This window comes from Syngnathus floridae, chromosome 11 (genome assembly GCF_059516105.1).
Source record: "Syngnathus floridae isolate MCC-2025c chromosome 11, RoL_Sflo_1.0, whole genome shotgun sequence".
NCBI lineage: Eukaryota > Metazoa > Chordata > Actinopteri > Syngnathiformes > Syngnathidae > Syngnathus > Syngnathus floridae.
Window position 1 is genome coordinate 6,133,820 of NC_142423.1, and position 27,226 is coordinate 6,161,045.

Genomic DNA, 27,226 nt, shown 5'->3' on the forward strand with positions numbered 1-27,226 from the left:
TTCCTGCAGCATTCAGTACTTCGATCAACTTTGGGTGAGAAACGGTGTCAAAAGCTTTAGATATATCCGAATAGAAAATATCTACATTTCTATGCGCATCCAAGGCTTTCGTCCACTGGTCTAAACACATCAACATTTGGGTTATACATGAACGGCCTTTTCTAAATCCGTATTGCTGGTCCGATATTATATGATTGCGGTCAAAAAAATGATTTATATTTAACTTAACCGTTTCTTCAAGAATCTTACTCAAACCTGGTAACAAAGCGACGGGTCGGTAATTTTCACATTCTGATCGGGAACCTTTTTTAAATATGGGGGTTATCTTTGATTGTTTTATACAATTTGGGACAATGCCATCTCGCAGCGATGCCTCTATGATTTTTGTTACGGGCAGAATAAGACTTTGCTTCAATTCTTTTAAGAGAAATTGTGGAATTTCATCGACACCAAAACTCTTTTTGCCCGCCAAACTTTGAATCGCCTCCAGAACTGAATCTTCATCAACATCAAATTGATCTAAGACATCAGTGTCAAACAGAGTTGGTAAGTTCAGAGCTACGCCATTATCAACAGTAAAAACGGTTGAATAATACTGATTAAAGGCATCGGCTTTTTCTTTCGCATCGGTTAAGATCTGCCCATTTCGGAGTTTGAGACATGGAATTTCAGCCTTGACTTTGAATTTGCCCTGCACAACATTCCAGAAAGTCTTTGAATTAATATTTTCAAGCATTTTTGTCTCGTAGGTCAAATAATCTAGCCTTTTTCTATCGCGAGCTTCTTTCGAAGCAGCCTTCCATCTTCGGTAACAGTGCTCCGTTCCTCATCTCCTGTAGACGCGGTGAAGACTTTTTTGCCGCACATGCAATCTGTGAGATTCTGCCGACCAAGGAAATTTGTGATTTCGCAGATTGCATGGAGGCACGAACCTGCTTATTCCCATCTGTATAATTTCGGTAACTTTCTTCCACATGGATTCGCAATTTAGACCATCGAACTCTCTAACCCAATCAATTGAATTCAAAAAATCTCTGAAAAGATTTAAGTCAGTTTTGGAAAAATTTTTTGTCACAGGTTTGGATTCGTTAAATGAGACGAAGGGACCAAAGAAGCCTTGAACAATGAAATGGTCGCTGAAACCTAAACGCTCAGCTTGGCCTTCGTGGGTGTAGAGGTTAGGCTCATTACAGAAGACCAAGTCTAACGTATTACCATTTTTGTGGGTTGGGCCAGTAACTTGCTGCATGAGGCCGTTGTCTTCAATGAAATTGATCAAATCGGACAAGGCAGTGTTGACAGAATACGGATTCTCCCATTGAATCTCAGGGTAGTTAAAGTCACCCAGCAAAGCGATGGGGCCTTCGAAACGGCATAAGTTATTTAGAGCTTGAATCAAGGCTGCAGTTGAATTAACACGATTCGGAGTGGGGGAACGATAACATACAATCTTTCTTATAGGCTCCTTATTTCTAGCACCAGGCGTTACCAAATCAATACACAAAAGCTCGAAAAAATCATTAGCTAATGCATCAACTAGTCTGTACTTAAGTATTTTTGGGATCAAGCATAGGACACCACCTCCCGGGCCCCTCCTAACACTGTCATCACAGCGTTCTAAATTAAATTTTTTTCAGGATTTCCGAGAAAAAACCGTCACGTATAATAGATGATAGCCAAGTTTCACAGACACAGTAAATGGCATCGGGTTGAATGTTAGTAAGGTATAGAAACTCAACGAACTTATTGCAAATACTCTGAGCGTTCAGTAAAAATACGGGTATACGAACACCATTAGTTTCACCTTTGCGAATACTATCACGAAATGCCACATTGACTCCATTCTGACCAAATGTCACTCGTTTCCCTGTTGGGAATTTCCAACTTGCAACGGACGATCAATTATCTTCCCATCTCGAATAATCACATCCCGCCCTCCCTCGCGCAATTTTCTAAGATCTTCTCGGAGCTTCTGGTCTTCACGTCGCTGTGTGAATGTCAAGTCAAATCGCACAAATGGGACAAATTTGAGTCCTCAGAAGTTGGAATCCTTTTCGAAACATTCCCGTTTGGCATTCTTTAGAAATGTCATTCTCTGGTGCCCACAGCCATCGTCGAATACTACCTTCATAACCCTGAAGCCCTTCTTCCTTCCATCCCGAAATGTCTTTTTGATGGATCCGGGATCAATGCCCAAAGTGTCACAGTACTTCTGAACCATGGCCAGATCCACACGATCCTGTGTCGCCTTGTCCGGTTCTTTCTCGGGGACGCCCACGACCACTAAGTTTTTCCGTTTTTCTCGGAGCTCGACGAATTCCTCCATATACTCCATCGCAGCTTTAACCGCCGCCGTTGTGGCAGCTTGAATTATCTGCGACAGCTGATCCGGTGCCACGGAACCCACAACCGAAGACCCTGGTGGTCCTGAATCCTCGGTGCCTGATCGGTTCACGAAGTGGTAGACGTTCCCGTTTTCACTCAGACCGGCAAACGATTGTAGATCTTGGCTGGACAACGAAGTAATGCAGACTTTGCAGATGTAGCTTGCAAGTTTATCGTTGATCACCGAGCTGATTTCTGATACCGTTAACCCCAGGCATTCGTAGTGGATGAATGCTTTACAGTTCGTGCATTGGATCATCGCAGCATGGTCGCCTGATCCGCAGAAACAAGGCTTGGATACCGGTGTCCTTCCTCGCGGCATTCCAAATTATGCAGTTGATGCGGAGAGCTGCTGATTTGATGCGGTGAACGCCAGGCAAAACGCGCAACGACGCGACGCTAGCTAGCTAGCATCTCAAACTGAAGAAATGGCTGCTGACGTTTGGTCACGGAAGGAGAAAGTGAACATCTACAAAGACGAAAGTGAGGGGCCGCGGCCGCAGTCGACGTGGTGTAACCAACACAACGACTAACACTTGTTTGAGAAAGCTGCTTGTACGCACGACGTCTTAATAGATCGCCGAGCAAAGCGTTGACGAGTCAAGCTGCGCGAAGCGTGCAAAGTCCGACTATGATACAACTACACTCGTCACTCCGCTACAATATCCTCACACAACACCAACCCTAACACCAACCCCAACCCTAACCCCTAACTGTAACCTGGGGTTACAATTCTAGTAATGACACAAATTTGATGCACAATTTGCCAAATGATGTGGCGGGCCGTATCTGGCCCCAGGGCCTTGAGTTTGACACCCTGTAAGGTAAATGTTCAAAGTGTTGCAATGGCTTTAAATGACCTTTCAGAAAGTATGTCTTATCGGTCCTTGGCGAGTGTACTGCTGCATCCAAGTTGCCTGGGAGCTCCTTCCACAGTCTGTCAATCCTCATGGGTGTGTTGTGACCCAGATCAGAGATGGTCCACAAGTACTTCCCGCTGAAAGCAAAAGTCTTCATCCAAGGACCTGATTGGACAAATGGAAACATCCTAAAGGTCTGGGACACATTTTATAACTGAAGACAAGACAGCTACCTCGATTGCTAGACCTTAACATAGTGATCTATTCTTGCCCCACTCACACACACACAAACACACATATATACACTTCTAGTTCCTCCAGCGCTAACATGATGTGATGTGTTAATTGCCTGGAGTTGTACCAAGCATGATGGCATCCAGTGTGGCCGTGCACGGGTCAGGGACACTCTCCGTGTCACTGCTGCCTTCAGTTGGAACGACGACACCATCTGAAGTTGTCGTACTCGGACTGTCAGGGGTGAGTTTGCCTGTACAAAAACAGATGCAATTGTTACACCCATAACCCCCATAAATTTTAATTAATTTGTTGTTGTTGTTTGCTGGCTTGAAGCTTAAGAAAATTTAGAGTATGTTTCCATCATTAATAGTGATGTTGTTGACTTACCATACAGTGCTTGGATTCCTTTCACATCATCAAAGTGCAACTTGTAATTGCTTCGGTAACCGGTATAGACGGCGGCCATTAGGGCGCTTCTGAACTGAGAGTGACCCAAGCCGAGAGCGTGACCAATTTCATGGGCCGCCACGATACGTAAATTGGAGCCATAGTACGTCCCCTCCGTCCAGAACTCATCTTCGTCAAAGTGGACCAATCCAGATTCTGGTGCTTCTGCGTGGGCTAGTACTTGACCTGCAGGGAGAAGATGATGATGAAGCAGCAGCTACAATCCATAAAAAATGTCAGAAAAAAAATCCTAACCTCGGCCATCAAACGGAAATCTGCAAGAGCCATCCCTCTTGTGGAAGGAGATCCTGATGTCAGCTCTTCCATAATCCACCTCCCTAAAGGTCAAATCCGTCACGTCGCTCCAGAACTTGAAGGCCTCCTGTATAGCTGTTTTCACTTGAGCCTTTGTCATGTCTGGTGTGTAGTTGTAAATGCGGTAGGTCAGATTTTTCTTCTTCCAGCGACCTGAGAAGATACAAATGGGATATCAGCATGTATCCATGTCCACTCATTCCTCGCAGAATTGTCATTCTGCGAGGAATGACAATAGCTTACTGAGAGGAGTACATGACTCAATTTGCAGCCATATTAGTATTATACTGCCTTCAAGTGGCCAACATATGTACATCAGAAGGGGCAGCATAACATGCCCATTGTCCATATGTATTTCAGTTAGTTATTAACTTTAATATTACAACAAATAACAAAAATCTCTGTGGATTTATTATTCAGATTTTCGTGGTTTTGTGGAGTAGAGTGCACTTAAGCATTAAACTTATCTTGACACAATATAAATAAATACAAAACATCATCCAGCCTTTGCAATTTGAAAACGGCTTTGTGATGTCGATTTTAATTCGATTTTTGATTTGTTACAGACCATCAACTCACATCTGTGCAGTTTCGATAGTAAGCCTCATCATCAGAAATGGTATTACTCACCCAACACTCTGTATTTGTGCTGTTTCTTGTTGAAAGGGTCCCCCAAGCCACAGCGAGGCTGCCTCATCACTTCCAGGGTGGCCTCGTCCAGCTCTCCACTCGTCGGCAGCTCATTCACCCGTTGGAACACCCTGGAAGCAAAACAAACAAATAATAAAAATCAAACCGGACAAAGACTTGACACATGACCATAATATTACACAGCCATAACGTTAGGTACTTCTGCAATCATATAAAAAAAATTGAAACATGCCTCCTTGCATAACACTGAAAATGTTGACTATTTTAGTTAATACCATTATTGAGGCAAAAATATCACTTTCGTAAGTGCTATTCAAGTTACCTGAGAGCTTCTATGACCTCCTCCAGGTATCCGGCATCCTGTGGATCAGTGGGCTCGTTGAGGTAGCCATACCGTTTCAAATAGTCCTGCGGTGTGCAGGAACAAACAAGTTGAGTTACTGAAATTGCAACTGACAGCACAAAAAATAGCATCTTACCTGAGCCTCATTCAGGTCAGACCACTGCACCACCGCACAGAATGCGCCGCTGCAAGCGAGCACCACCAACGCCACAAGCAGCCCACTGCACTCCATCTTTGAGCTCAGAGGTGGACGCAGCTGCACTTTTAAAGCGGGCCTGGCCTGTGACTCAGTCCTGTAGAGACGATGAGCCATCAGGGAAGAATGTAGATTTGAGGAACAGACTGCCCTAAATCTGTGTGTGATTGTGTGGTTGTCTTGTCAGAGGAGTCACAGCACTCGTTTTGAGTTGAGGAACTCTTGAGGTTGTCTTCAAAATATTGGGTCAAAAGTAGCCCAAATTAGTTGCATGATGTTTTAAGGTGAAATCCCACATGAGTATATGTTTGAATGAACAAAGTGCAAGTTATAGATCATACATCAAATGCAACCCTACATATGTCTATGCACTGCTCCATTTTAACACAGAGATGTTTGTTTGGTTTTATCGGTTTCCTCTTACACATTGTTTTTATTATTGTCCTTGTCTTAGTGGTTAGCAACTCGGCGCAGCACACACAGAAACACAGTCCATTCATGAATGAGTCATCAGTTCTGGTTTCTACCCCAAAACTAAAATCCTACACTCATCATGACATTTTGATGGAGCTACTCTGCGTACCCCAATGTTTGGGCAGCCATGAGTCAGGGAGAGATCCGAGCGGACATGTTGACAAATCAGTCAAAATAACAAACACACTAAAATACTTGTTATAGATTGTTTTTTGGGATGTGACTGGGCTTCAGGAACATCAGGAATAACATATGGCCATGCGCTGGAGGGTTACACAATCCTGTGCGCGTGTGAACAAAATAACGGGATATTAAACGAGGCCTGAAGGCAAAATAACCCAAATACCCAAACAGGATGTGGCTAGAATTCTCAGAAGTTATCCTTGTTTAGCTGTCACATCCTCCATGCATGGAAGCCACATCCGCACGACGTAACATAAAAGCATTTAGGTAAGCACCTTGCCTGCTTTTTTAAAATGTTTGTGCGTGATATCGCCAGCCAGCAAAGTGGAAGGCGGCTTTAGCAAACAAAAAAAAGCTTCCTGAGCTTGCAAAAGCCAAAAAATGTGTCACCAGCATGTGAGTGCTCGCTCAACTGTTTGGCGCACGTACAGTAGCTGCAGAGGAAAATTAAGTAAATAAATAAATTCCCAGTCACTGCAAATGAATGAGTGACTCGAGTACAAAATTAAAAGCTCTTTATTTGTCATTCATGATATTGAGCAATTGCCATATAAAACACTAGTGGAAGCATCCCAGTGTGAATTTAATTCCACAATCTGCACCTTTCACTGATCATTCTTATGACACGTTCCTATAATCCGAGATTCTTTGAAAGAATTAAAAGTGTAAATTTGAATATTTCCTGTGTTTTAAGTAACAAAAGTGGACGTCTCTTCATTAATCTCAGCGCCGTTTTCCCCTCCTATCGATGCACATAATCAATTCAGCAGTCCAGAACAGAGGTGAAATGTTGGCAAGACATGCCAGACCTTCATGAAAATATTTAAATTACATTTCCCTTTATTAGTTAGCAGTTTTAAATTCAAGTAGCGCTTTTATTTGCTACAAATAAAAGATTAAGTACCAACTTAACTTGCAACTATGACCAATCCATCCATCCAATTTTGCGAATTCCAGAGAACAAATCTGTATCAATACGACACAGTCAAGCAACGGTCCGATGAAATCTATTCTTCATCGTCACTGATGTTGACCTTCACCCTGTGCCAGGCGTTACTCAGCACCCCTCTCAGGTTCCAGATGGGAGCGACCGTGTCGGGCTGCATGTTGTAACTGTTGTCCACGGCCTTGCAGACGATGTCTAGTTGGTGGGTGTCCGGGGGAAGAGGGGCCGTGAGCTCCCACAGCTTCCAGGCCCAGGCTCTCCCCAGCGGCGAAGGCTCCGGCGTTTTCTCTTCGTCGCCGCTCCTCAGCCGGGCCACCTGCCACGTCTTCCCCCCATCAAGGGACACGTCCACCCGGACCACTTCACGTCCTCCGCCGCTCCACGCATAGCCCTTGACCGTCACCTCTTCGCCGGCGCGGGGCACCACGGCGCCGTCGGCCGGCACGGTGATGGCCGACTGGATGGGCAGCTCTTGGATGGCCGGCGCCGATTTGAAGTCGACAGTGTCCCAGTCGGTAGTGGGTGAGAAGCCCTTGTAGTCGTTCTGCTGCCAGTGGCTGCCGCTCTCCTCGGCACTCACCGTGATCTTGGACAGCCACTTGACGTTGCGGGCGCCCACCGTTCCGGGCACCACCACACGCACCGGGAAGCCGTGGTCGGCCGGAAGAGGCTCGCCGTTCATCTCGTACGCCAACAGCACGTCGCCTTCTTCGCTCGTCGCCTTGTTTACGGGGATGGACGCGCCGTATGTTGTCCCCGTCACGTCTTTGTCCAGCCCCTCGAACTGCACATGGCGAGCCCACCGTGCCGCGTCCGGACCGTATCCGGCCGCCAGCAGGACGTCGCAAAGGCGGGCGCCGGCCCACGTGGCGTTGCTGATGGCCGAGATGCCCCAGTTCAATCCCTTCACCTGCTTGACCTTGTTCATCTCGGAGCGCCGGTTGCCTGCGCATTGCAGCGTAGCCGTGACAGTGTGCTTGGGGAAGCGCTTTTTTAAGTCCTCCAAAGACAACTTGAGAACACCTCCGGGAAGCCCGTCCACTTGCAGTTCATATGACGCCGGGTCCACCTGCGGGACGGGCAGGTGGTTCCTCTTAAAGAAGATGGCGGAGGGCGTGATGTAGTTGTCCGAGAGGAGTTCGGGAGGGGGCTCGGCGTTAAAGGGCTTCAAGCTGTTGACGCGTAGCACGGGGTGTCGCTCGGGGTCAGACGAGTACGGATCCAAGGACGGCGCGCTCTGCTGCTTCTTCTGATCCTCCGCTCGTAAATCACCAACCTTGAAAAGGCAAACAAAAATTAAACCGAAAGTCATCTCCATGCTGGTGTGTGTTTCCTCACACCTTATATTCCGAAAGGATATCCAACACGTGCTCCTGGTTGTGCACGGCATAAAGAGCCCAAAAGGGTTCAAGGGCCCCGCCTGCCGCCAGCAGGATTTTATCCCCGCCAGGGTGCATGGTGACAAACTCGGTGATGTCATAGACGCTGCCTTTGAAGGTGACCCAGACGCCATCTTTCAGCGTGCGGTGCTTGGTGACCTCTTCTTGACTGAAGATGGGAAAGTCGGAGGTCTGCTCTTTGATCTGAACGCTAACGACGTCGGTGTGCTCCGCCTGCACGGCACAGATAACAACACCATAATAGAAAAATGCTATCAGTCAGAAAGCGCAGGCTTTCAAGCCAGCTAAAGTTTACTTTAAAATAACACGATGACATCATCTGTACTGAATCATGTCTCATCAGTTAGGGAGTCATCCACACTATCCAAACTGCAATGCAAGCCAAAGTGGGAGTTAAAACTAACAAATGTGCTGAGTCGGGTTTCTGCTGCACTGTTTGCACAGAGCGGGTGCGGCAGCCGACAACACTAAACTCAACTTACTTGGAGTTCATGCTAACAAAAGGACTAACAGTGCGGCATTGATACAAGAAGTGCGTTTTCCACAGATCACCTTTAACAATTGGATCCCTATTTGTGATAATATCCATTTATTTCACATTGAGCAAAAAAGTGCATCCAGCAGACCTTGTGATGGTGGAAGCCATACGCCAGAACAGCTCCTGTCCCGGCTAGGAGACCCACTAAGGCTTGTCTCCAGCTTGGACCGTGTCCACCTCGCTCCCATCTCTGGTCTTTGTTGTGGCTGCCGCTGCCCACGAAACGAACCGCACACCATGCTGCAGCAGCAGGCGCTTGGGGTCTATGAAAATGGAGGGAATCTCATTAAGCCACTAATTAAATAGAAGAGCTGAGCTGCACATACCTGTGAGGTGTGAGTGAGCCAAATCGTGTTAGAGCTTGACAACATCTAAGCAGCAGCATTGCATTGATGGTCTGTGGGAAGATCACATTGAGATTCTGTCAAAGTGTGATATGAAAATTGACATGCATTTGACCCAATTCTGCAGACCTCAGAGCCCTACCAGGTTTTACTCAGGTAACGTTTTGACCAATTGTACATCACCACATTGAGGAACATTAAGCTTGCTACTTTTTTTAAATTCTATTTTAACGATCAGTTAAATCAAGCTGCCTTGCACCCATTTTTAGCTTTTATTCTTTAAAAAAAAGAAAAACAATGATATCTAGCGGCTCGGTGGCGCACTGGGTAGCATGTCCGCCTCACAGTTAGGAGGGTGCGGGTTCGATTCCACCTCCAGCCCTCCCTGTGTGGAGTTTGCATGTTCTCCCCGGGCCCGTGTGGGTTTTCTCCGGGCACTCCGGTTTCCTCCCACTTTCCAAAAACATGCTTGGTAGGCCGATTGAAGACTCCAAATTGTCCCTAGGTGTGAGTGTGAGTGCGATTGGTTGTCTGTCTCTGTGTGCCCTGCGATTGGCTGGCAACCAGTTCAGGCTGTCCCCCGCCTACTGCCCGATGCCGGCTGGGATAGGCTCCAGCACGCCCGCGACCCCCGTGGGGACTAAGCGGTTCAGAAAATGGATGGATGATATCTAAATGAGCAAAGGCTGTGTCATTAAACTGCTGCGGATATGACTTCATATCTTTCGTGTCTCACAGAAGCAGTCACGCAAGATGAGTTATAAACAAACGTGCGGACATTGACTTTATGATTCTAATCCTGTTTAAATGTGCTCTCACTCTAAGGCTTGTATAGTGTACTACATTCTTGTTAAAAAGCCAAAGTGCACTTAAACGTACACCTCCTGAAACAACCAATCAGCAGAGACCTTTAAAAAGGAGCTCAACTAACAGTAATGTGGTGTAAACAAACTGATCATGCAGGTATTTATATATTTAATTCTCTTTTTCAAGGGGGAAAAAAAACAACAACAAAACATCTTGCAATGTGGCCTCAAGTTTTGGCAAAGAGCCAGACTTAAAGGGCTAGAGACACCGGTATATGTATAAATCGGTTTTAGTTAGCTTATGGGCTTATAAATATAAATTGACGCTCGAAACAACGAAAAGGAAGCTGTTGCTCTGAAAAATATCATTTAAATTTGCCGCACAGACGAGTTAGACTGCACCGAGCCGCCAGCCGGAAGTGACGTCTCATGACGTCTCAAGTTGTACGCGTTTAGCTTCAGTGAATGTAAACAAAAGCAGAAGAGGGGCCAGCGCGGAGACGTCGGGCCAGGTTTGCGGCCAACCCAGCTCGCCTAGCCGTGCCTTCCATTATCCTGGCGTACATTCGTTCGCGGGACAACAAGATGGGTTGAGTTCGCCTGATCCACGAACCGGACAGTGCGTGCCTGCTGTGTGCTCGTGTTCACAGTGGCCTGGTTGACCGTCATCTTTCCGGACTCTGCTGTGCATCGGGAGCGGCTAGCGTGCTATCACTCTTATTGTTCATCTTCTTGTTTTATTTTTCCTGTGTTGTTTACTTGTATGTGCGTTGTGAACTCTGTCTTATCTTTGCGGACTCTGCTGTGCATCGGGAGCGGCTAGCGTGCTATCACTCTTATTGTTCATCTTCTTGTTTTATTTTTCCTGTGTTGTTTACTTGTATGTGCGTTGTGAACGCTGTCTTGTCACCCTGGGATAGTGGGAAACGTAATTTCGATCTCTTTGTGTGTCTTGCCATGCGGAGGAATTGACAATAAAGGAGACTTTGAGACTTTGACTTTGAAAAGTATGTCGAAGCGTGACGGGAGGGGCACAATTCAGAAAACGTGCTCAGCTCGTCGAAAAAAATGCGATTTAAGAAATAAAATTAAAAATGCGCCTAAAACCTAAACCAAATGCTGCAGATGTTCATTTCTTCATTCGCAGTGGTCAACTCGGCACTCTACTCTTTTTACTATGCCAACCTAACCACAGTGACGGGAGAGGCACAATTCAGAAAACGTGCTCAGCTCGTCGAGAAAATGCGATTTAAGCAATAAAATTAAAAATGCTTATAAAACCTAAACCAAACGTTGCAAGTGATCATGTCTTCATGTGCCGAGATCAACTCGGCACTCTAAAGCCCCCAAGAGCACTTTTTACTATGCCAACCTAACCAGAGTGACGGGAGGGGCACAATTCAGAAAATGTGCTCAGCTCAGCCCAAGTGAACTGCTAGATTCATCATATTCTGCGTCAAAAGAGGTTTCTGAATCGGATAAAATGATGCTAATATTGCCGCTAGAAACGGAGCTGTCGCTATCATCTGCCATGTTGTTTGGGTTTGTTGACATCCAGATGTACAACTTGTGACGTCACAGTAATGGCGCCGCTCGTGCGGGACCCGATCGATAAACTGGCATTTCATTTCAGCTTTATTCTTAGTAATCGGTGTCCATTTTTAATTTCCAATGCGGCAAATGTGTTCACTTTATACATTCTATCAAATTCCGTTCTAATTGGAAAAAAAAGGGATGTCTCTAGCACTTTAAATAATACAAAACTGTCCATTTCACACAGATACCATAAAATGCACATATTGCATTACATTTGTAATCTCTTATCAACTTTTTCAGTAGTTTGTGAGATTACTATCAAGTTTACAGACTTTCCCTGCAGCTTTAACTGATAATACAGCTAATAAAATACAATCTCAAAGCCCATTAGTGGAACGCAGGAATGTACAATGATTTTGTTACAGTACTATTTATTCTGGTACCTGTATTTTGAGTGTTTATTTTTCTGCAAACTCTGGTAAATTTATTTATTTATTTATTTATTTATTTATTTATTTATTTATTGTTGTGTTATTTATTCATTATTTATTCAGCACGCTTTTGTTGTACTTGTTTACTTGTTTGTCTGTTGTGAGCCATGTTTTGTCACCGTGGGATAGGGGGAACGAAATTTCGGTTTCTTTGTGTGTCTTTGGCATGTGGAGAAATTGACAATAAAGCTGACTTTGACTTTGACTTTGAAAAATTTAACTATTCAGCCATTTCCAGAGGTGCGTGACGTCACTGGACAACTACGTAAAGAGTCAAACTAACCCTAACCAGGGAACATTGACAAACAATTAGGCAAAAGATCTGGAGCTCTTATTTAAGTTGAATCGGTACTTCCACTTTTCCTTCTTAAATAACCTTTTTAAGGGTTTGCTGGTCAGTTTTATTTTGCATCGGTAAGGTCCTGTAACCTCGTGACTCATCTGCAATAATATCTGCTTAAGCCAGTTGATCTTAAATGCTATAAAACTCGTGTTAAAAAAAAAAAAAGACACACGGATGGCTACAACTTAAACTGACATTGAAACGCGATTGGGGCACTAAACAGAAAGTTAAATGGACTAAATAAAATGCAACGATGTCCTCGAGTAAACCTTACTTAAATGTCATTTACCCACGTTCCTGTGGCAAACGCTACCATTTCTGGATTAATATTGTAACTTGAACGTCACGTGAAAGCGATCTACTCATGTTTTATTAAATTTATGTCGATAATATATGAACAGATTGAGTTTGCAAACTGGTTGTTCGTATGGAACAAGTTGTGCAAGATCTCCTCATAGCTAACTTTGCTAACAGTTAGCAAGCTTTGCCACTGATGAGCACTAACTATGAATATTTGTCCACGTAAAGGTCCTGATAGGATATTTCACGCAATAAATTGTGATAAATAAAGAGTAAAATAACTCACATATGCGCTGTCAGACGCCCGCTTGAGTGTTACTGCTGTACTGCCACGGATACCTACCGAGCACACGTGATGTGAACCCAGCAGCAGGCTCGCAGCACATAACGTGGCAAACAAACGTTCAAGCTAACAGATATCGCGTTGTATTAAAAAACGAAGCAAAATGTTCTCATGGAAATGACCCAAAACATACTTTTTGGTCTCGTGCACATTTTAACATGTCGTGTTTATCAAGCATTCAGCAGGAAAGTTATTTTACAGTATACTGTTAATTACTGCGAGTATGTAGCTTTATGCTCTAATTCTAGTCAAATGCAATGCATATAAACGTAAAAATTAATGTAATAAATGGAAAAATTGCACCTAAATTATGTTAAAGAGCAGCTCCTAAAAATTAAATGCAAATGCATTGAATAAAAGTAAACTATAACTGGGGGATTTAAGTAATAATGTGGCATACCACTAGAGGACGCTCTGCACGATATGAGTTGATATGATTGAATAATAAATGATTCCATCAAACTGTTACCAAACTTACATGTTAAATAGAACACTCTCAGTTTGGAAATATCTATCCCTGAGCACCAAATTAGGTATTTATCTAAGGGTATCCTTTATTAAATGATAAAAATTAGTTTATCATTGCACTTTGCACACCACTGCACATGCGGTTAAGAGAGATAAAACTATTGGTAACACCTCTTGATACTATTTGTACACTCAAATAGTATTGCCGCCATCATGACGCTATTCCCATAAACACGGTTTTTATACTTTGGAGAACTTTCCATTCTGGTCGATGCAGACTTTGCATAAAAACGGATATTACCATTCAGTGGATATTCTTAGATTCTGTCTGGAAATGACATAATGCATTTCTATTTTCAATTTTAGATGATAATGTATAAAAAAATAGATGACAATATGACAAATATATCAAGGAAATATGCTGAATGCAGGAATTCAGATGTTTTGTTTTTATGTCAGCTGCTGAGTTAATGAAAAACAATGTATGTCAAAGTCCATACAGAGAATGACATCTGTGTGTGTACAGCTGTTTATTAATGTGGAAAAGATTTACTACACATTTAAATAAAATAATCTGGAAAGTGGAAAAAGTGCTCCACAATGACAGTCTACAGCACACCACAGAAACCGTCCATTGACCAGCTTGTGAAATGCAAGTCCGAAGAACTTCTATGTACAGAACGGAGTGGAGCATTCACTGTTGTGTCATCTTGGCTGCTTCAGCTTTGATGAGGGAGATGAGTTCCAGGTTTATTAAAAACACAAAGCGAAGTCCTGCGATCTGTAGAAAGAGATGTAGCTCCACAATTTTGTGACTATATTGACCTATTTCAAAATCATGAACTGTATAACTATCCCACGTACCTCCACAACTGAGTTATTGTTTAGTTTCCACTTGTTGCCCGACAGGACCGGTCTTCCGTCGATGTAGATGGGTCGTCTGCCCTCATTGGCGATGAAGAAATCCCCGTTATTCTTCAGTTTAATAATTCCTAGGAATAACAAATGTCATGTTAACCTCACGCTTCGGGCTTTGAATTTCCCCCTTCCAATTTGATCACCTTGTTTCCTTGATATTTTCCAGGCGGGCCCCTCTAGTGACAGATCCACATCGATCTGTTTGTCTTTGGTTGCGCGGCCCAGTGTAATCTGAGTGAGGATAAATTGCTTACAACTTGATCTGCTCTTAAAGGTAAACCAGTGGAACCGTGTCCGACCTACCTCTCGTGATCTCATGAGGTAGCGTACCATTCTTCCTCTGAGAGCTGCCAGCGTCTGGTTGTCAAAGTCAGGCATGCTCACCCCTGTCACACACACAGTTGCAGTTTCGCTCAGTAAAATGAATAAATAAATAAGCATCGTCCTTATCGTATTTAGTTGATCATATTTCATGTGTTGGGAATTACTGAGCAGACCTGGGACCTCGGATTCATGCCCGTTTAAATCAAGAAGAAAGACGTCATGTCTACCTGTGATGCTATCCACAAGGACCTGCCAGCGGGGCAACTCTTGCTCCAATTGCCTGATCTCCCTTTTTTGGTGACGATCGGTTATCATCAGCTCTGGAAAGGGAGAGCCAATTTGTAATGTTTTCAATCTGGACAATGAACGATGCAAAATTTCTTACCGTGTTCCAATATTTCATCTCTACTCTCCCTGCATGTGACGAAAAGATGACAAATGGATCAGAAGTGTAAAGTTATGGGTTAAAAAAAAAAAAATTCCAGGAGGCTGTTTTGCTTAGGCCCTAATAAATAAAAAAATATTATCATTGGGTTTTCATTTTGCAGCAAACTTTGAAAATGAACACCCCAATGAAAACAAAAGCATGCCTTACTTTAACTTGATCTCATCAACAATCTGCTCAGCATCGGAGAAGTTCAGGACTTGGTCGCCCTTTGGGAGTGGCTGGACTGCAACACAAGGCACTTATTAACCACACTGCCGTCAATTTTTTTTTTTTCTAATTAGAATTCAAGTTTGCATCATAACCAATTGTGATAAGGTCAGTGTTTGACATTGACAGAGTTCAATTTGATAGAAGCAATACTCCAGCAATAATCATTCAGGAAAAGTAAAATCTTTGAAGTTTATCTGTTTACCGGGAGGACACTGAAGAAATAATATTTGCTGTGGGCTCACCGCTCTGGTCGTCCAGCAGGTAGTACTGCTTCAGAAGCTGCCAGTGGACCAGTAGACTTTTGGGGGTTCGTGACTGGTGAAAAACACTTGGGTGTTTACTCAGAAGATCCTGGAATGTGTCTAACTTGGGCTGACTCGTCTGTGTGATGACAATCAAAGACACTCTGTGATTCTGATCAAATGTCCCAATGGCAAGACAATCATAGAAGAACCCCGAGTACTGACCGAACCAATCTTGGCCAATAGAACTTCCTCAGATTGGCTGAAGAGAGCTTTGCTTTGTATTGCCGCTACGGCTTCTGGATGAAGCTGCCGCATCGCCTGCCACGCGAGTCTGAGCAGCCACGAACACAGGGAGGAAAGTCAAAGGTCAAAGTGTCAACACAGTGGGAGGAGGATGTGATAAACGTCTTACTTTGAGATGACGGGATCGTAGAGCAGCGAGTACCACCGCTCCTTGATTTCCCGTAAAGTGAAACGACAACTGAACTTAACCCCCAAATGAACAGATGTGAGGTCCGTTGTCTGTGGGATATGAACACAAGATCACATCATTACATCTGCACAATCAAATTCAATTTATTTTTCGAGACTATTTCGATCCAATTTAGCCTCCCCTATTTGCTCCAAAAAACAGCATTATTGTAATTGGTAAACAACACTATACTTTTTGAAAGCAAAATAAAGGCACCTAAATAATGATTCTAAATTAATGCATTGCCTGTAAATGTAAATTGTACATACATACTTCAAAGTTTCAAACTCACCTGCAGCACTGCATTAATGAGCAGCAGGTCATCTGTAGGCTTCCAGCGACCTAAGTCTTTTGTAATGTGGAGCGGCTGTTTACTTTTCTTCATTCTTTTGCTTATCGGCGTAGGATGCATCAGCATTGTGAGAGGCGCTGTTAAAGACGGTCCTGATTTTGCCATCTGACAAGAGAGCATGAGCAATTTCAATGTCTTTTTAAGCAAAATAAAACGTAAACATTTGTTTTCCCACGGTGATAATTTTTTTTATTTCTGTTACCTTCTTTTTCTCGCTGGAAGAAGGCTCACTACCTGAGCAGCGTAAAGGCTCCATAAGAGGTGGACCTTTAACACGACTTGATGACTTGACAAGGCTGCTTTCCACCAGCTCATCGTCAAACTTCTTCCTTTTTATTGATCTGTGGATGAGTAATATATGGACATGTTTATTTATCCCCAACAGAATATGAGAAGCAAGCTCGAATTAGACAATTGATTGAATGGAACCTCGATGAACTTCTGCGTTTAGGAACACCGCTGCCAAACGCTTGCGTCGCCGTCCTTTTCACATCTTTGATTATGGGAGATTCTTCGTCTTCTGAGCGGCTGTGTGAACCTGCTACCGCCATCGACGCACCAGGCTCAACCGCTTGCATCTGCTCAAACAGAATGAAAGACAAAGAAGATGACATGTTCAGCTTATAAACTTTTAAGGGCTGGACATGACTAAATAAGTTTTGTATAAATTAATGTATGAGTGCAAATTGAGTATTAAAAAATGTAAACATCCACACCTTTCAATAATACTTACATTAAGTCCCCCCTCAGGAAAAAAAAACAATTGTAAAAGCACTTTACCTGCAATTATTGCCCCCAAAACCTAGCAATTATCATCGTGGAAAAAATCCCAACAATTAGGCGAAGAGATCACATGTATAATCACTTCAGAACATTATAAAACCAGTTAGAGACGGCTTTTAGACAATTTATTGCAGGCGATGCTACTTCCTTGGCAGCTAGTATTTTTGTTTACATGTGAGCGTTAGCCACAGGGCCGAACCACCGAACAAAGCACCGTAACGTTGGCTCGGATGATCAACGTAAAAGAATAGTCAAATGAATCTTACTTGCTTAATTTGATGCAATTAGATTGGCTTTAATCTCCTATTCAGTATTTGCTGAGCCAAATCAACATTCCAATGTGAGCTAAAGTTAGCCTGTTTATTAGCAAGCTAATGTTAGCGAGGTGCGCGTTCCCGTAACTCACCGTTCCTTCGTTGGTTTATTGCAGTACTAAATTAAGTATTTGACCGCGTGTATATTGTTTAGCGAAGTGTACTGAATCAAAACAGTGTCAACATTGCTAGATTGGAACAAAATACAGTTAGCATAAAGCTCGTTGTTGTGGTCATGTTTTCTTCTTCTTGTGAGGAAGCGGCAAGGTCTGTTAACATGTTTACGGCGCAATACCGCCGTCTTGTGGACTGGAGGGATAGGAGAAAGTACGTGAGTAACTAAATAAATAGATTTTGTTATTATAGACAACAGCTATTTCAACAAACAAACAGTATGACAAGACATTTTAACCTTTTTAACACATTTTAGGTTGTTCAATGTGTGTATTTTCTGATTTAAAGAACTAAAAAAAGCAAATTGATTGGACATTGATTCGGTGGAATGGCCCAAATATTGTATACAGTCATTTATTGAATTGCCATCTAGTCGATATTTACAGTAACTGTATCCGTATTGATTGCTTTCATTTGGATGTATTGTCTGTTGCAAAAGCAAAAATAATGAGTACAGTCCACACAAGAACTTTGACATGGAACAACACATTTCTGAGAATTTTTTTCTACTTCCCAAACGTTTAAACACTGGCTTGCCAGTTCTAAGAACATGTAATCGTTTCAATTCTGAAACAGTAGGGATCGATGATAAACATTTGGACAACAAATTGGCACAGATGAACAGTCACGAACACACACAGCAGTGCTTATGCACCTGTGATTTTATTGTCATGTAGTTCATGTTAAATTACAATAAATACACAATTCAGACACCAATGTTGCTAAATTTCCAAAGTGTAAAAAAAGAAGTGTGAGGATTGCCTTAACTTATTATTTGCACCATGATTGTTTATGCAAAGAAATATTTCTAACAGCTGCCATTGGGTGTGGATTTGATCATAACTGCCTAATATTGTTTTTCATAAACATATCAAAATTGTAAGTGTCCAATCATGTTTTTTACCATGACTAAACCTCTTTTTGTATTCTTCTCAGCGATGCTCTTTGGACCTTCGTAAAACATGCACAGCTTGAAGGTCCCAAAGTGAAACGCCCCTAATCGTCATCCGATTTGGAGTTTGAACAAAACGTTTTGAGCAGTCAAATATAACCTGAGTCCAATTGTCACACACGTGACATTGAACAAGTCATCCACTTTTTTTTTTTTTACTGTCATCACAGATGAACAGTGTTAACCTTAAAACTGAAACTAACTATAAAACTGAAAATCACCTTGCTACTCAACTGAGCAACACAATAATAAAATATCAAATACCTAGAAAAATTAATGTTACTAAGCAGACGCTAATGTAAATAATACTACACGCATTACCACTAATTCAAAAAATACAAAACACCACTAGATGACAGTCTCGCTTTGCAAACTTGTGTTCCATTTGAGTTGTATTTTTCAGAAGCCAATTTATTTTTCTACATTTGTGCATGTGCGCTAAGAATATGACAATCTTACTTTTAAAAAAAAACTGCCTGTACAACTGATAAAGCTTTTATGATAAGGACCTTGGAATAAAATTAATTGACCTGATTGCCTATGGAAAACTGTTTGGAATTTAGAACTTGAAAATTGTGCTTGAATTTGGCATTTGTGATGTGATACAAAAAATCAGCTCCAGACACTTCATATGTAGTCATATAAAAAAAAAAAAATAATGAAATGTGGTCTGAGGATCATCTGTGAAACTACATTCATGTGAGCTCTCAGACTTTGTGCAAATATGCGTTATCACAACCGCTAGTTGAACTTCTGTGGAGTGCCTCGGCCGCTGCACTCTGCTCCAGAGGCCTCCCGTGGGCCTTTTTAACATGATTCTGAACAGGTCCCTGCCGGCCCGCATGCTTTGTGCTCTTGAGAGCCGTGGTCACGTTCACGTAACTCGGCTCGCTCAGAAGAGTGAGTCATCGTTCAACAAACTGCAGGTTAATGACATTTTCAGGAACGAGCAACGTCCGTGTCATGGGCTTCACAGAAACACCTTTCGGGTCTGGCCGCACGTCGAACTCGATCAGGATCTATGGAGACCGGAAACACAGAAAAGAGACTGAGACAAGGACAGCGTACAGAAAACACTGTCAGAGAGATCTTAATGTTAAAATATGTTAAAGCTGTAATTGTGCATCTTCTATTTTATATCATCAATCCAGAAGTGTTCTCACCCTGGCGAGAGCAAGGTAGAGCTCCAGTTCAGCAATGCGTCGGCCTATGCAGCTGCGTTTTCCCACCCCGAAAGGCAACGAGGAATATGGGTGATGAGTCTGGTCCTTTGTCAACCATCTGTGCGGCAGGAACTCATTTGGATTGGGAAACACGGCCGGATCGCGTGATGTTGCAAAGTGGCACAGCGTAATCAGCGTCTGGAAGGGGTGATTTTGGTGTTATTCTTTAATAATGATGATGATGATGATGGTGATACTGCTGAGGTGTAAGCGTTCCTCACTTTCTTAGGAATGAGGTAGCCTCCAACCTGGATGTCCCTCTCAGTGATAACGCGAGCATTAGCAGGGATGACCGGATACAACCTGTAAAATGTCACCAGACGTGAGCACGATAAACTCATGCATTCCAACGTGGCGTCTTTCGGAGGACTCCCACCTGAGCACTTCTTTGACGACGGCCTTCATGAGTGGCATGCGTGCTACATCTGCTGCCCGAGGCACTTTCCTGCCTTCCAGGACGGTCAGAACCTCATCGCGTAATGAGGCTTGCACCTCGCGGTGACGGGATAGCTCGTACAGCGACCAAGACATCGTGCTGGATATCTGGAAATAACACAAACATCATCATGATTATAATCATTTGGATTATAATTTGGGATTTTAGTTTAGATTTATGTATCAGAGGTACGAGTGGTATCGATTCCATGGTATCGGTATTTATGTATACTCAAGAGTAACCTGATAGTGTCCACTGATAGTACACGACAGAAGCAAAGACAAATTTGATGTTTGGTCTTACGGTGTCGACGCCTGCAAGCAGCAGCTCAGTGACATTGCTGTAAACAGTCTTCATGGGCAAATCAGTCTGGGCCAGGAAGTAGGCAAGATAATGGCCCTCCACTTTTTCACATTTTTTCTCTGATTCCCTCAAGCGCTGGTCAATGTGGCCTTTAGCTGAAAAAGCAGCAAAAAGGCACAGCATGTTCACTAAATGAAGACACCTAATTACAGGTACACCATCACAACCTATTGAGATGGATTACAAGTTACATTAATGCAGCAATGGGTTTTTTTTTCATAAGCGTTTGCTAAACAACTATTTTTTTGTTTATTTAATTGCTTGCGGGTAAACATAACTGAAATGTGCAATTCTACATTTAAGGCTAATGACACAACTTCATAAATCATAATCCAGCCTTTATGCCATATCTTGTAGTGTATGCACTATAATCTCTGGTTTGCTTATCGACTTTGGATCAGCATGATTATTTGAAACATGTTCACTTTTCATGTTTGGACTCCTCAGATGGGCATACATGTGTAAGAGCAAGGGTGGATAACATCCCAGCTCTTAGTGTAAGCCAATGCAAGAAAAATAATTACATTTCTGGAGTTTCACGCAACATACCATAAATCCAAATTCACTCTTTTCAATGACATGATTTGATTCGTGCAGTTTTATAATCTCAAAAGTAATCTGAAGACCTAAAAGGAACCTACCAAATTCAAACATGAAGTCCCAGCACTGACAGAAAGTGTTCCAGGGTCGGGGAAAGAGCGAATGTAACCATTTTGGCATGACCATGGTAAGAAGCGTCTGTACAAACATGGTGTTGATGGACTCGATGAAGAGCTCCGTTTCTTTGGGAACCACTGGCTCAAGGCAACCGATTCTGGACTCGAACAACACGGAGGAGATTCCTGTCAAGAAATGAGAAAAACAAATAACAACATGAGTTAAGACATGTCATTGATACAATCTAAATTGAACAGACAGCGGTTGATGGCCACTCAAACGTGATGAAGCGCTTCTAATTGATCATCACTTGGTCCAAATGTATTCCTTGGGAGTCTTTAGGATTTATGAGAGCAGATTTGACAAATTATACAGTACTCCACCACCATTATGAGTAAAATCTAAGTCTGTGGCTGAACTATAGTAGCCTACAGTAATTTAGGCTTTAAAATGCTGCTATTTAGTGGTGAAAAGTGGAATTGCACCTGATTCTTAAGAAACATCTGCAATCTAGAACCTGCTATTTGTACAATATTTAAGTCATCCCTAAAATGATGCGACGTCAGTGAACATAAAAATGGGTCAAGTCAGGCATGCATGTTTAAACTATTGGCTTCATCACAAAACATCTCACCCTCGAGCCCGAAGTAATAGAACTCCCTGGCAATGTCGGTCACGAGGCCTTCGGGGTGTCTGCGCAGGCGAAGTTTGGCGATGAGGTCACTGACCACGCCGTTCAGGGTTTGGTCGTAAGCTTCCACCGCCTTGGGCCGCAGCATGTGCTTTGCGAGGAGGCTTCGCACCTCCTGCCACTCCTCGCCTTCACTGAGCAGAACACAAATCGACATCATCATCAATATGTAGCGGAGGCTTGCTTAAAAAGACATGGATATGATACTAAACATGTTGAAGTCAATAATTAAGGAGCCATCTCATTTCTATCGTTTAGGGGCAGCGGGGTTGTACAGAAGACACGCGATGAAGGTTTGAACATTTGAGGTGGTCACTTTGATATCACCTGGAAAGTCCACAAACTGCATTCTGGACAGTTACAGGTAATTTAATTCAATTAATTTAAACTAAGCTTCTATGTAAAGGAATGTGTAACAACGTCACCTAAGCAGTTTGGAGTTGCATGCCGTTTTATTTTGGATTCCAATCAATAATGCAGTGCAGTTTGAGGCGGAACTAATTGTTGCCTCAATTAAATTTCCGCATGTGAGAGATGCACATCTGACAAAATGAAGTGAATTGCAGCTACCAAGTCACTTTTGCTCTCTGCCGGAAAAATGGTGGCATATAAGCGACTGTATGACATTAAAAGAGAAGACTTACGATGTCAGCAGTCCGTAGTGCTGACCTCTGAGCTTCCTGTAGTCCTTCCAGGAGGAGAGGTCAGAGCGCATGGGGCGCTGGCCTTCTTGCCTCAGCACCTGCTCGATGAGCGCCGGATGAGCCACATGGACTGTGGTGATGGGGCCGAAGCTCGCCTTCCACATAGGGCCGTAACGTTGCACTCCCTCCAGCTGGGATGTGAAAAAGGCTTTGAGCTTATGAAACTAGCACAGTGATCAAAATATTTAGAACATACAATGCAATATATTGATGCATATCGCAAACACATGCAATATGGCAATATGCAATATGGTCAGATGCAAACTTAGATGTGCATCAATAATGCATTGAGCTTGCTTATTTTTGCAATAAAAAAATCATTAGATCATAAAAATGTCATTTCTTTGGGTACATGTTAAGATATCAATATCGCTATATGCTACCATATCTCATATTGCATGTCAGTTCCTTGGCAATAGCACACATGCACAGTGGAATGCAAATCTAAGAAATGTTCTCTTAACAGTTCCCTTTTGTCTCAAACTGCCAGAAAGTGTAAATCTAACAAGGAGTGGTTGTTAAACTGCATGAGCTGCTACTCAAGTGATTTAACAACAGCTAGACCCCCCTCTCAGTATGATGGAATGCAGCTCTAAAATTTGGCAAATCACAAAATATATCAGCATATTGTCAATTTACAGCTTCCTTGAATCGACACCAAGCATATTTTTTATAGGCAACGTTATTGATACAGACAGAAAGTTTTTTTTTCCCAATAGAACTCGTTCTTCCTCTGCAACCACTAATTTGTAATAAGTAGGCAAAAACCTCCCAAATAATGTAGTTAATTTGCATAATGCATTGAAATATCCTGCAAATCAGTCATTTTTGAAGGTGCTCCTACCTGTAACTGGTGCAGCTTGGACAGTCCCCGGCGGGCGAATAAGTCCCAGGCGAAGCCAAGCATCGAGGGGCCGGGCATGTCATCCAGAGTCCTCACCGTCGTCCCGTCCGGACGGGCGGCTGCGCCCTCAGCCCACCTTTCCACCCACTTTAGGAGGGGGAAGGCGCTCCGGCCGGACACTCTGAGAGCTTGCTGCAGCATCCTTCTCACTGAGATCATGGAGCGGTCGCCGCACACCGATGCTCATTTTCTCTCCCCCGCCGGGCTGGAGGCTCTATTTATAACCCCACGACCTGCTCCTCGAACCCGCGGAGATAAAGCTGTAAATTTTTGGATTCGGGGCCAATGGTGGGTGGGTGTGAGCCCAGGCCCCGCCCTTCGCTTGGATGAGCCGGTGGAGCTTGGAGGTGTGTCCAATCACAGGGTCGAAAAAGGACCAACCCTGAGAGGCAGTCCACGTGGAGCTCCAGGATAAATAATACATGACTTACTTGCGAGTGTGTGTGTGTGTGTTTGTGTGTGTGTGTGTGTGTGTGTGTGTGTGTGTGTGTGTGTGTGTGTGTGTGTGTGTGTGTGTGTGTGAGAGAGAGAGAGAGAGAGAGAGAGAGAGAGAGACAGAGAGAGAGAGAGAGAGACAGAGAGAGAGAGAGAGAGAGAGAGAGAGAGAGAGAGAGAGAGAGAGAGAGAGAGAGAGATGCAGGCTTATCTCTTGCCCTTTGCTCCCCCACAGACCTCCAGGCTGACACATTTAGTCAGCACGCATTTGTGCATTAAGGCGGAGGAGCTAAATCATTGGGATGCTGTCACTGCAGGGTGCTTTTGCACACTTGACACTTTTGAAACATTTGCATATTGGCAACGTACAGAAGAACCCTTTGTCGCTGGCAAAGATACAAACAGATGGTTGGTACCAGGGGCGTTTCTAGGATCAGAAGTTCGGGGGGGGGTCTCACAAGTCTTAAAAAATATGCTGCAGCTGGAATTGGGTGAATTAAACACGGTGTGTTTGTCGACATGCGATGGCTTGTACATTTTGTGGGTCGCATCTTACCTTAACTTGGCTCTTTCTTTCAAGAAATATGTTTTCTATCTATGATGAGTTAATGTTTGTAACGTTTCCAAGCTAATAAAAGCTAAATCCTATCTAGAACCTGTGGTGGGAAGGTTGAGGTGGATCAAACCATTATTGAATTATGGAGGTGGGTGTTACTGTATTTTTCCTCCCCCCCAAAAAAAAATGAAAGAAAGAGCTCTCACATTTTCGGGGTTCTTGGATTCACTTTAAGGGTGCTTGAGTACCCCCAAAATGGGGTCAATATGCTCCTCTAGTTTTAGAGGGTTAAATTGTTATCGGCCCTGTTGTAATTTCTTGCCCCAGCAACAGAAATGGATGTCTATTATTTATAACGTGCCCTCATTTGGGGTCACGGGTGAGCTGGAGTCCATCCCAGCTAACTTTGGGTGAGAGGCCGGATACTATCGCCATTCCACATCATCTATGGACAGTTTCGAGTGTTCAATTAACCTAAAATGCTTTTTTTAACGGAATGTGGGAAGACTCCAAAGAGTGAGAAAAAGCAAACCCCACAAAGGAAGGCCGGACTTTGATTTGCCAATATAATTCAAATTTGTGAGAGTAGATATGATGATGGCTTCTAGGAACAAGGCAGTACTGATCCCATTCTATCCTTGAGCATGAGTCACAAAACAATTTTGGAGCTAATTTAAAGTTAAACTGGAATAACAGGCCAGTCTGGTGGTGGTGGACTATTTAAAAGTGGCTCCACACAATTATTTTCGCTGACTTACTGGGTTTTCCAAGCCCGGGAGAAAAACCTGACCTGATTTAATTTGAAGTGGAATTCGTGTAAAGTGCCATGTGTGTGTGCAGGCTTGAGTAACAAGCCAATGGCTATACTTCCATGTGGCCCTGGGGGACTTGGCTGACCCTTATAAGGACGCTCGAGCCAGAAGTCTTACATCAGAAATGTTTCAGGGAAATGCAAAGGATTGATTGATAATCTGTTTTATGGAATTTTGGATTTGGTGGAGTTTGGCATCAGTGACGTATAGCATGACCAAGTATTTTTCCCCCCCCTCCCCCACCTGTGCTTACTGTACATATGTAGCAGTATGTCCAATGCAAGACTGAGCAAACAATAAAAAAGCAAAAAAGTAACAACATGACTAAGAAACATTGCATCAAGAACACATTCCTGTCCACTGTTTCAAATTAAAAATGAGCAAGACAAGATAGCAAAAAAACTGGAGAAAAAAAATCACTTCAAGGTGACTTTGTATTCCCCCCCACAAACATTTGTAACTGCGACTTGCAAATTGTTCTCATTTTAAAAAAATCGTTTCCAATGACATGAAAATTGTGTTAATCCAAGAGAAAATAATTCCACATCGATTGGCATTAAGTAGGTTAAGACCCTTTGTTGTTGTGTCTCATTGCACAACAAATAACAAGACGACCACAAATGCAATGATGACATACCCAAGTCAGTTATTAGGTTGCGCAATGCACTGATTACAAACACCAATGGTGCAAAACAAAAATCCATTACAACCACATGGACATCATCGACAAGTGGGATGGCAAACCAAATACAAGCCTAAAACTCGAACAAAATGGAGCAAAGAGCAAACCTTGGCAAGCGTCTAGACATGGGATTTGTACACGAGGTGTCCCAAGTGGAAGACGTTGTCTTATCTTGAAGGTAAACATTGACACAAACAATTTTCAGACAAGACCACCAGATTGTCCATCAGCTTGTTTGAAAATAGCGACGCAAATACATTGAAAGCCAATGGTGCGCAGTTGACCGCGCCTATACGAGCACTTTTAATGTAACCTTATTTTTATTATCGTGGTACTGTGGAATGAATTTTGCTTACCAATTTACTACTATCGAATGTATTAATCCAATACAGACAATGTTTGCACTCTCCTACTGTATCAGTTGCACATATATTGAGCTGTGCCTTATCTTCCTACTACACACCATTCAACTTTGCTCAGACGTATTCTCTCATGTTTAGAGGTTTTTTTTTTTTTTTATCTGCAAAGTAGATTATAATTGTAATTACTGGTTGCATTGTTTCTGCCATGCATGACAAACCACACATGACTAAAACTAGAAAGCCTCTAAGTAGAGTTAATGCTGCCAAAGAGGCAAGTGTAAGGCCTGTTAAGAATGGCTTAAAAGAATATAATGTTTGCATTTTAGAACTGCTGGCAAAATATCAACGCATATTCCATTATAGGTTCAGCAAAGCTCTTCAAAACAGGTAGCAAAGTTGAATGATGCCTGGCCGGTCAGGTTGTTTTTCCTCAGACACAGTGGTTTCCTAATAATCAATTTTTTCTTAAGAAGGTAGGGCTGATGTAAAATTTTCACTTCCGCTACAATCCGGATATCGCAGCCTAGAGTACTGACAAAGCAATAATTTTCCACAACAATGGCTTGGATGCTCATCTTTGCCCACCTCGTTCGGCTCATTAGA

At 43.0% G+C, this 27,226-nt stretch overlaps 4 protein-coding genes across 6 annotated transcripts in view; all 4 read right to left on the reverse strand.

Annotated features, from left to right (window-relative positions):
• Positions 1 to 5,566, reverse strand: part of mmp19 (matrix metallopeptidase 19) — an 82,668-nt gene extending 77,102 nt beyond the window's left edge. Inside the window, exons 1-7 of one of the 2 annotated variants that reach the window (XM_088389216.1) lie at positions 5,375 to 5,566; positions 5,218 to 5,303; positions 4,875 to 5,005; positions 4,185 to 4,397; positions 3,870 to 4,115; positions 3,607 to 3,732; positions 3,202 to 3,410 (exon numbers count right to left, since the gene is read on the reverse strand). In XM_088389216.1, the coding sequence (XP_088245342.1) occupies positions 3,202 to 3,410; positions 3,607 to 3,732; positions 3,870 to 4,115; positions 4,185 to 4,397; positions 4,875 to 5,005; positions 5,218 to 5,303; positions 5,375 to 5,551 (1,188 nt within the window). In that variant the 5' untranslated portion in view covers positions 5,552 to 5,566. The remainder of the gene's footprint in view (positions 1 to 3,201; positions 3,411 to 3,606; positions 3,733 to 3,869; positions 4,116 to 4,184; positions 4,398 to 4,874; positions 5,006 to 5,217; positions 5,304 to 5,374) is intronic. The other variant, XM_088389215.1, reaches the window with a different exon arrangement.
• Positions 5,567 to 6,591: 1,025 nt separating this feature from the next.
• On the reverse strand, positions 6,592 to 13,224 carry suox (sulfite oxidase). Of its 2 annotated transcripts, none has more exons than XM_088389213.1 (5): positions 13,082 to 13,224; positions 9,302 to 9,372; positions 9,064 to 9,238; positions 8,378 to 8,650; positions 6,592 to 8,313 (listed from the first exon to the last, which is right to left on the reverse strand). In XM_088389213.1, exons 2-5 carry the CDS (start codon positions 9,358 to 9,360, stop codon positions 7,099 to 7,101), a joined length of 1,722 nt encoding a protein of 573 aa, XP_088245339.1. In that variant the 5' UTR covers positions 9,361 to 9,372; positions 13,082 to 13,224; the 3' UTR covers positions 6,592 to 7,098. The 2 variants fall into 2 exon arrangements, with proteins under 2 accessions (XP_088245339.1, XP_088245338.1); XM_088389212.1 differs by lacking the exon at positions 13,082 to 13,224 and adding an exon at positions 10,739 to 10,757.
• An 897-nt stretch (positions 13,225 to 14,121) lies between these two features.
• mcrs1 (microspherule protein 1) lies at positions 14,122 to 17,952 on the reverse strand. The gene is made up of 14 exons (XM_088390816.1): positions 17,765 to 17,952; positions 17,005 to 17,153; positions 16,778 to 16,916; positions 16,516 to 16,680; positions 16,164 to 16,273; positions 15,974 to 16,082; positions 15,749 to 15,887; positions 15,444 to 15,519; positions 15,234 to 15,262; positions 15,076 to 15,168; positions 14,828 to 14,910; positions 14,668 to 14,755; positions 14,471 to 14,598; positions 14,122 to 14,387 (listed from the first exon to the last, which is right to left on the reverse strand). The coding sequence occupies exons 2-14, from the start codon at positions 17,151 to 17,153 to the stop codon at positions 14,301 to 14,303; spliced, it is 1,395 nt and encodes a 464-aa protein (XP_088246942.1). The 5' UTR covers positions 17,765 to 17,952; the 3' UTR covers positions 14,122 to 14,300.
• Positions 17,953 to 18,490: 538 nt separating this feature from the next.
• On the reverse strand, positions 18,491 to 24,025 carry cyp27b1 (cytochrome P450, family 27, subfamily B, polypeptide 1). The gene is made up of 9 exons (XM_088390468.1): positions 23,717 to 24,025; positions 22,813 to 23,003; positions 22,112 to 22,302; positions 21,462 to 21,662; positions 20,761 to 20,915; positions 20,398 to 20,564; positions 20,243 to 20,324; positions 19,962 to 20,159; positions 18,491 to 19,817 (listed from the first exon to the last, which is right to left on the reverse strand). Exons 1-9 carry the CDS (start codon positions 23,933 to 23,935, stop codon positions 19,704 to 19,706), a joined length of 1,518 nt encoding a protein of 505 aa, XP_088246594.1. The 5' UTR covers positions 23,936 to 24,025; the 3' UTR covers positions 18,491 to 19,703.
• Between the last annotated feature and the right edge of the window lie 3,201 nt (positions 24,026 to 27,226).

What these genes read in the sequence shown, in the direction of transcription:
- suox (XM_088389213.1), bottom strand. Translation starts at nt 9,360, where the DNA reads ATGCTGCTGCTTAGATGTTGTCAAGCTCTAACACGATTTGGCTCACTC. An exon ending in GGCTCACTCACACCTCACAG is followed by an intron (nt 9,239 to 9,301) that starts GTATGTGCAGCT and finishes CCATTTTCATAG; the next exon opens with ACCCCAAGCGCCTGCTGCTG. An exon ending in ATATCCTTTCGGAATATAAG is followed by an intron (nt 8,314 to 8,377) that starts GTGTGAGGAAAC and finishes TGCCTTTTCAAG; the next exon opens with GTTGGTGATTTACGAGCGGA.
- mcrs1 (XM_088390816.1), bottom strand. Translation starts at nt 17,153, where the DNA reads ATGCAAGCGGTTGAGCCTGGTGCGTCGATGGCGGTAGCAGGTTCACAC. An exon ending in TCATTAATGCAGTGCTGCAG is followed by an intron (nt 16,274 to 16,515) that starts GTGAGTTTGAAA and finishes CATATCCCACAG; the next exon opens with ACAACGGACCTCACATCTGT. An exon ending in CCTGCTGGACGACCAGAGCG is followed by an intron (nt 15,520 to 15,748) that starts GTGAGCCCACAG and finishes CTTGTGTTGCAG; the next exon opens with TCCAGCCACTCCCAAAGGGC.
- cyp27b1 (XM_088390468.1), bottom strand. Translation starts at nt 23,935, where the DNA reads ATGATCTCAGTGAGAAGGATGCTGCAGCAAGCTCTCAGAGTGTCCGGC. An exon ending in CTATTACTTCGGGCTCGAGG is followed by an intron (nt 21,663 to 22,111) that starts GTGAGATGTTTT and finishes ATTTCTTGACAG; the next exon opens with GAATCTCCTCCGTGTTGTTC. An exon ending in TCTACCTTGCTCTCGCCAGG is followed by an intron (nt 19,818 to 19,961) that starts GTGAGAACACTT and finishes CGGTCTCCATAG; the next exon opens with ATCCTGATCGAGTTCGACGT.